Raw genomic sequence first — 8,884 nt, 5'->3', positions numbered from 1 at the left:
GTCATTAATACAATGGTAGAAGTTTAGTAAGTTCTTGTTGTAAGCTGTCTGTTATGTTAAATTGGTGTGTTCCTATAGGAATGACAGCATCAAACAAGTTAAGTTGTCCAGAAATTCAAAGCACTGTCACTGATACTGTGGCTTTTAGGGGCATGGTCTCAGTTGCCAGGCCTCTTGGAAGAAGAAGAAAAAGAGGATGGGGTGGGGGAGGGTTCCTGCACTCACTCCAAAAAGCCCTAGTGATATCAGCCCAAATACCAACGTACCTGATGTTTGGTCAGATTGGTGTCCCCAAAGAGAATCATAGAGGGGTGGTGAGGCAGGGACATAGGCAAAACAGTGATTCTGGATGATGGATGCAGCAGGCATGGCTTTAGCAGGGCAGGGACTTTGCTTGTCCTCTTCTAAGATTTCCAGCTTTCTGCTATGTGGCAGGTGTATGTATCATAGCTTGATTTACATTTCTCTCAAAAAAAAAGTGAAATCTCACCTTTTCATGCCACTCTACACAGAGCACTATGTTCCTACTCTAGGATGTATAAAGATGAAGACATTCTCAGGAAAACAGACTATACTATCAGGGAAAGCTGAGAACAATCATCCCTAGCATTTCAGAATCTGAAACCGAGTTTTTTTTTTCACCCTCAGGAAATGCTCATTTCTTGTTGTCAATGAATAACTGCAGTACTATGGATCATGCTGAAGAAAATGAAATCCTTGCAGCAACCCAGAAGTACTGTGTGGACAGGCCTATCTTTAGCCACCCAGTGCTCCAGGAACGACTTCATACGAAGGACAAGGTGTCGGATTCCATTGGAGATAAGCTGAAGCAGGCATTCACGTATGTTATGTGCTAATCAACTCTCTTTCATGAGATAAACAAATTTACATGTATAAAGAAAAATAGAGGGGAATATGATTGATGAGCACTTGTGATTTGCTGAACAGTCCCCTGGTCCTGTCAGGGATGAATATTTGTCTGACCAGGAGCTTTTGTAGGAAGCTCACATTTTAGTTAGTTCCTACAATGCAAGTTTAGAACCTTCTTTAAGCAGATTATCTACAAATTTCCACACACTTTTAAAACACCCTTCTCTTCCCTTCATCAAAAATATTCAAGCTATTCTTTCTTTCCCATTTAATGTCAGCTCCAGCACCCTGAATCCAAGTTCCATACTAAACTACTAAGGGTGCTCAGGGTCTGCCCCCCCCCCCGTCTTTTTGTAGACACTTTCACAGCTATGTTGCAGACCTGAGAATATAAAGGCATATGTACTGACTGATAGCCCCCTAGCTTCAAAAGCAAACCAGCTGATTGCTGCCTCCTAAACCCCAGACCCTGCTTTCATGTCGTGTGTTCATTAGCTTCACACTGAACCTGTGCAATAAAAAGGATCATCAGGAGATGTTTAGAACATACATATGGGGGTCCCAGAGAGATGGTACAGTGAGTAAGGCACTTACTTGCCTTGAATATGGTTATCCTGGCTTGGGGGACCATATGGGACGCCCAGGGATCAAACTTTGGTCCATCCTAGGCTAGCACGGGCAAGGCAGATGCCTTACTGCTCTGCACCACTGCTCCGGCCCCAACTAGGAGTGATTTCTGAGGGCAGAGCCAAGAGTAACCCCTGAGCATTGCCGGGTCTATTCAAAAACCAAAAAAATTTTTTTAATTTATTACAATAGTAATTTATTAATTTATTTAATTTATTACAATAGTAAGGACTAAGTTTAGTGGGAAGATACATATGTAGCATGTGTGAAGCTCAAATTCAATCCTAGCACTGAGGCATACCTTCTATCATGGAACTACATTCCCAGCACCAAAATATAATAAAAATAATAATAGGAAGCTCAACTATTCTGAAACTAAAGAATTTTTTGTAAGACATTATTTTTTATAGGACATTATTATGGAACCAGTTCAGATATTGCATATAAAATAACTGGGGTTGGAAAAATAGTACTGTGGGGAAAGCACTTGCTTTGCACATGCCTGACCCAAGTTTGATCTCTAGCATCCCAGAAGTAATTTCTGAGTACAAAGTCAGGAGTAATCAACCCCTGAGGTTTCTGCAGTGACCTCATAAAAAAATTAATTAATTAAATGGCAAGGGTTGGAAAATAGTGCAGGAGTTAAGGTGCTTGCAATACATACAGTCAATCCCAGTTCGAACAATATAGCACCACCAGGAGTGATCCTTGAGCACAGAGATGAGAAGAGCCCCAAGGACTACTACTAGATGTGGCCTAAGCCCCCAACCAAGAAAAAAAAACTAGAAGAGGGAGCTCTACTTGCCTCTGATCTTCACAGATTGAAAAAAAAAAAAAATCCTTAAGAACAGTTGTAATAGGGGCCAGGCGGTGGCGCTGGAGGTAAGGTGCCTGCCTTGCCTGCGCTAGCCTAGGACGGACCGCGGTTCAATCCCCCGGCATCCCATATGGTCCCCCAAGCCAGGAGTGACTTCTGAGCGCATAGCCAGGAGTAACCCCTGAGTGTCACCGGGTGTGGCCCAAAAACCAAAAAAAAAAAAAGAACAGTTGTAATATTTTTCTTTTTTTGGGGGGGGGGGGTTGGGTTTTTGGGTCACACCTGGCAATGCTCAGGGGTTATTCCTGGCTCTACGCTCAGAAATCTCCCCTGGCAGGCTCGGGGGATCATATTGGATGCCAGGATTCGAACCAGCGACCTTCTGTATGCAAGGCAAACGCCTTACCGCTGCGTTATCTCCCCGGCCCATAATATTTTTCTTATTGCTCTAGGATATGGGGTGGTGGAAGATGCTTTGGTGTGAATCCTATGGAAGTGTTTATAATTTGAAACCTTTCTTTATTCTCCCAGATGTACTCCGAAGAAAGTAAGAAATATCATTTATATGTTCCTACCTATAACTAAATGGTTACCAGCCTATAAGTTCAAGGAGTATGTGTTAGGAGACTTGGTCTCAGGCATAAGCACAGGAGTCCTTCAGCTTCCTCAAGGTCAGTGGATCATATTTATTTCTTTTGTTTTCTGCTACTCTCTCAGATAAATGCTTGACTACTTTTTCTCTTTAATTTTTTTATTATTGCAAATTCAGGTGCCATCAGATCATCATAGTGTACTTAACCTGTCTAAAAGAAATCTTCAGAAGTGTTTAGTTCTTTCAAAGTCCAGAGATAGTACTATATCAAGGATACTATAGTGCAGATCAGTATGTACATTTAGGAATTTGCTTCCCCTCTTGCTAAGTTAATAAATCACTCAATAAATATGGGATTGTTATTAATAAGGTCCTAATTTATAAATCCATATTCTAATCCCAAGGTGCCATGACATGCTGAATTCTTCTGCATTTAAGTGATCTTATAGGAATTATAGGAATTTTGTTTTGTTTTTGTGTTTTGGGGGCCACACACAGTGACGCTTAGGGGTTACTCCTGGTTATGTACTCAGAAATAGCTACTGGCTTGGGGGATCATATGGGATGCTGGGGTATCGAACTGTGGTCCATCCTAGGTTAGCGTGTGCAAGGTAAACACCCTACCGCTTGCGCCACTGCTCCGGCACCAGGAACTATAGGAATTTTAAAAAAATACTCTCTTATTTATTTACACATGTTGACCAGCATCTGCCTAGCCCTCCTCACCCTCGGAAACTAACTATCCAGTCATGGATAGAGTCATAAAGGAAACAGAAACATACACAAATATTCAGTTATAGATGTGAGGGCCCCAGAACTCCTAAACACCACATTGGAGCCCCTCACAAAGAAGTAATGAGAATGAATGCTTTTCTGATGGCAGGTGTGTGTATCTGAGGGTACTTCATGAGCATAAAATTGGGTGTTTGAAGATTCAGTTTGGAAAATTTCTCCTAATGGCTGTGTGCCATCCAGGCTGGGCCTGAGGTAGGCAGGAGCAGAGTTACAGAGTCAGGTACCATTTGTGTTTTATTAGGAGGACAATAAAGTTTTTCATATGGTGTTTCTTTCTTTATAAAGAGCTGCTGAGATGGGGTGGGGTGAATTTGGTTGGCAAAAAAGGCTTCAATTAGATTCGATAATAACTGGGAATAGAGAAAGATGATATTGGCTAACACAACCTCCATGCCACCTGGCAAAAATCTAGACTCTTCTCAGTTTCCCTGAGGTTAGTTGGCAAATACCTTAGTTTTTTTAATTACTTCTCCTAATGGCCACTTTTCTGAGTTTTTACTTTTGCCAAATCTATTCAACAAAAATATAGAACTAGGTTTAGGATACTTTTACAATTAATTTGGCACCAGCACTTTAAGAATAAAGAAAAAAAGAGTTTCAAAGGCAGAATTCAGGGCAAAAGTGTGAACAGAGACTCAGTTCTGGAACAGGAAACTAACTGAAACTGATATTCTACCATGTGGGATTGATAGCTGCAAGGTGACTGCAAAGCTGACTGTGGTGACCCCTGTAAGCAAATATGTCCAGAAACTCCCCAGGGTATCATGCTTCATTGGGTTTTCAGTCCCATTCTATAAATTCTTTCAACTTGTTCATCTTCCTCTAGCTTTTATTAGGGTGGTGTCTATAACAATGAAAATAAGAGGGGTTGGAGAGATAGTAAAGCAAGTAGGATGCTTGCCTTACCCTTGGTTTTGACCTAGGTTCAATCCCTGGCACCACATATGGTTCCCTGAGCACTACCAGGTATAATCCCTGAATGCAGAGCCAGGAGTAAAACCTAAGCTTACAAAATAAAAATAATAGAGGTAGGGAGAAGAATAGCTGAAAGGACTGGAGCACAGGTTGTCCCTATAGGAGACCTGACTTTGATCCCTGGAACCACAGGGTCCACCAAGGAAGGTTAGCAGGTGACCACTCAACAACAATGGCACAAAAGGGGGAGAGAGAGAGAGAGAGAGAGAGAGAGAGAGAGAGAGAGAGAGAGAGACAGAGACAGAGACAGAGACAGAGACAGAGACAGAGACAGAGAGGCAGAGGCTAAGGATGTGAAATAAGTGCTAGAGCACAAGTCTTACATGTGTGATGTTCTGGAACTGTTCTTGTATCCTACACACATGTATACACACGAAAGAACTGGAAAGATACATGCACTGTGTAATAAAGTCAACCAAACTGGCTGATGGATTAAGTTCTGCGGGAGAAAGAATAAGGATCTTGAGTGTATTACAAAGTGCTTTAAGGTTTATGGGCTAATGAAGACAATAGAGACAATTAGGAAATGGTATGGTCAGATTCTTAGCTTTTTGGTCGAGACACTTGAGCAGGAGTGGCGAAGAAGTTCGACACAAAGAGCCAAAATTTTAAACTGTGAGAGTCAGAGAGCCACATCACGCAGTGACCTGCCAAAACAGACAAACACTCACACAAAAGCATATAATTTTAACAATAATCTACTCAACACATATTGCATTTTGCCATTTTGAGTGAGGGTCAAAATCCTGCAGTGATGGTGAGGGTGTGCTGCGTCCTCCACATTAAGAACTCACAGCCATATTAGGTCCAATTCGACTTCTGCTTTTTCAAGGAAAAACTTACTTGGAATTGTTCGTCTTGGACGCTGTAGATTTTTTCTGCTCTGGAGCTTGTAGTTGATTCCTTTACATCTGTTTCTGGTTTTGAACACCCTGTGTTAGGTTAAACATTTTTCTATACTTTTTCCAGTGATGTGCTTATGCAAACAGCCACTCTTTTACCATTGCTTAGTTGTTCTTTTTACAATGGTAAAAATATTACTTACTTCTGTATATTATTATTGTTTCTTTACAAAAAAGGGGGAATTGTAGTATATGAAAAAGTTTCCATAAGATTATTCTTGGAATTGTTGTATATAAAAATATTTCCTTAGGGGAAAAAAAAAAAAAAGAACTCACGGCCAAAAAAAAAAAAAATATATATATATAAAGAACTCACGGCCAGATGTGACCCAACATGTGCCACACGGGTCCCCCGCTCGCTAGCCCCCGTGCAGTTATTTCCGAGGGATGGGAGACGGGAGGACGCAGCCTGGGGCGGGACTCCGCGCTCCGAGATCTCTCCTCAGAGGTCCCTCCTCAGAAGCAGCAGAACCAAATCCAAACGAGGCAAAGAGCCACAGTATACAAAATCATGAGAAGAGGCAAAGAGCCGCATTCATTTTGGCCGTGTGCCGCATGCGGCTCGAGAGCCACGTGTTCGCCACCCCTGCACTTGAGAGATGAAAATGGAAGGAAATTGACAGAATACATGAAAAATAACTTAAAACAATGCACACCATAGGAAACCAGAGAAAACAAGGAGGAAATACAAGATCCCAAACCTTTCCTTAAAGGAAAAAAGAACCATTCTGAATCAGGGTGCCAGGCCATCTCTGCAAATCTATGCGTGAATGACATCTGGGCACACCCCAACAATTCCTTCAACTAGGCATGGGAGGGACAAGGAGATTTGCATCAGATTGAGGATGAGTATTTTCATACTAAAATTCTACCTTCTACATAAACTAAAGTTCTAGCTTCTACCTAAGGTCAAGTGAGGAGAAACAGAAAGGAAAAACTGTGCTAGCATCCTGAGGGGGCTGGTGTTTTGTATTTGCAGAGGCAAACATTGAAACTATGGGTCTTGGGGTTGTTTGCGTGTGGCTTCAGAATGAAAAGGGAGCTCTCCAGTGCAAGTGATTTGGACTTTTAAAGTTCCATGGTGAAGGTGTCAAACTTTCTACTAGAGTGCTGAACACCCTAGAAGGTATAGTCTTGGCTCTTTTCAAAGGGTCCTGCTCAAGATTTCTATAGGCCAGTGAGTTAGTGAAGGGGTTGAGGTGCTTGCCTTGCATGCAGCTCACACAGGTTTGATCCCTGACTCCACATATGGTTTCTCAAACACCACCAGAAATGATCCCTGAGAACAGAGCCAGGAGTAGGCCCCATACAAAATTAGGTGTGGCCCCAAAACCAAACCAAAGAATATATATACATGTATATGTGTATATATATACACACATAATATATATATATATGAAAAGCCCTCCACAGGATGAGATATGCCAACAGGAAGAACCTAGGAGCAGGAACAAGATTCTGGACCCTATAAGGACTGCTTTGTTGTTGTTGTTGTTGTTGTTGTTGTTGTTGGTGGTGGTGGTGGTGGTGGTGGTGGTGGTGGTGGTGGTGGTGGTGGTGGTGGTGGTGAGATTCACTACATTGGCTAGAAAATGGCACAGTAGTACTTCTTTATGAAAATGGAATTCATAAATCCCATGAACACACCTCATGTAAGTAATGGCCAGCACTTGTGAGTCAATATCAGATTACAACTGCAACAGTCTAGTGAGACTTTTTGCCCTTATCTAAATTGTGAAAGAATAAAACAGACAGAAATCCACCCATGGCAATGAGGCGATAACAAGGAAAACTGTCTCAGCCCAGACTCCCTGAACACAAACCCAGGTTGCATGCAGAATCAGAGTAGAAAGAGCAAGCGGATTCAGCAAATCAGCTTAAATGAAGATAGTTTTCATGTGTTCATTGGCGATAAAGCACTGAGGGAAAAGCACATAGAAGCTGCTGTTTTCTAAGGATCTCCCTGTTTTCTGTTTGGTTTTTAACTTTGCAGGTTTGGCCTTCGCTATGTTGGCAGCTGTCCCTCCAGTGTTTGGGCTGTACTCATCATTTTACCCTGTTATTATGTACTGCTTTTTTGGAACCTCCAGACACATATCCATAGGTAAAAACTTATAATTGTTACTTTAGAACCTTAGCTTTAAAAAAAAAAAAAGACTTTATTGATTGATTGGTTGGTTCTTGAGCCACACCCAACGGCACTCAGGGGTCACTCCTGGATCTGCACTCAGAAATCACTCCTCGCAGACTGGCAGACCATATGGGACACCAGGAATCAAACCAGGTCCCTCCCAGATCAGCTGCATGCAAGGCAAATACCATCTCTGTGCTATCTCTCTAGCCCCAGACCTTTGCTTTTGAATGTCAAAACCATACAAGGAGCCAGAGAAATAGCATGACTGTTATTAGAACATCAGCTTAATAATGTGTTAACAGTAATTTTATTATGTCATTTTATTAATTATCTCCCCCTCCCACTCCAAGATTTATAGAACTAATATTTGATTACAATTTGGGGGTAATGAAAATGTTTTTCTTGTATAAAAGTGAGCAAATATGGGACTAGAAAAATAGTACAATAGGTAGAGCACTTGCCTTGAATGTGGCCAGCCCAGGTTCAATCCCAGCACCCCATATGGATCCCCAAGCATTTCCAGGAGTCCTTCTTGTAGAACCAGAGTATCACAGAGTGCAGAACAAAAAAGGCAACTATTAAAATAAAATCTATAAAATAAGCTTTCACTTGTTACATAATTTGCTTGTATCTTGTTTTCTTTTTGTTTCATGCATGGGACTGCAAGTTTCTAATTACTGTGCAATGTTGCATTTTCATCTAATTCAGCCTACTTATAGGTGCTAAACTTTACATAGTTTATCTTTATTTAAGATCAGATTTATCTAGGGTTCTTAATCATATGGAGTTGACTGGCTACTATCCACTAACACAAAATAATGTTTCATGTTCCCATTGCTAGTAACAAATGCCCTTAAAAATAGCTGCTTAAAACATCAATCATTTCATTTTCTCTCACAGTTGCTGTGGGAACAGATTTGAGTGATTATGGATCAAGCAGTTGAGAATATAATTGCTAGATCAGCTAAAAGTTAGAATCTTTCCCCCAACCTCTTCTTTTATTGTCCATGATCCTAGAATTTCTCAATGTAGTCCAAACTGAAAGTTTATCTCCCATACCACATGGCTGCTTAAATCTGGTAGAAGCCTTTTTTGTTTTCCACAAGTCCACATAGATTCAAGAAGAAAGGAATTAGACTGTGAATAGGGAAATGGCAAGAAAATTATGCGGA

The 8,884-nt window shown here is 41.2% G+C and overlaps 1 protein-coding gene across 2 annotated transcripts in view; it reads left to right on the top strand.

Annotated features, from left to right (window-relative positions):
• The first annotated feature begins 689 nt into the window (after positions 1-689).
• Positions 690-8,884, top strand: part of SLC26A5 (solute carrier family 26 member 5) — a 43,187-nt gene continuing 34,992 nt past the window's right edge. For both annotated transcript variants that reach the window (XM_049783242.1, XM_049783237.1), the window contains exons 1-3: positions 690-841; positions 2,846-2,985; positions 7,572-7,682. In XM_049783242.1, coding sequence (XP_049639199.1) covers positions 690-841; positions 2,846-2,985; positions 7,572-7,682 — 403 coding nt within the window. The remainder of the gene's footprint in view (positions 842-2,845; positions 2,986-7,571; positions 7,683-8,884) is intronic.

Source organism: Suncus etruscus, chromosome 1, assembly GCF_024139225.1.
Source record: "Suncus etruscus isolate mSunEtr1 chromosome 1, mSunEtr1.pri.cur, whole genome shotgun sequence".
NCBI classification, from domain to species: Eukaryota; Metazoa; Chordata; class Mammalia; order Eulipotyphla; family Soricidae; genus Suncus; species Suncus etruscus.
The sequence above is the reverse complement of the archived record's forward strand: the minus strand, read 5'-3'. Positions and strand labels throughout refer to the sequence as shown.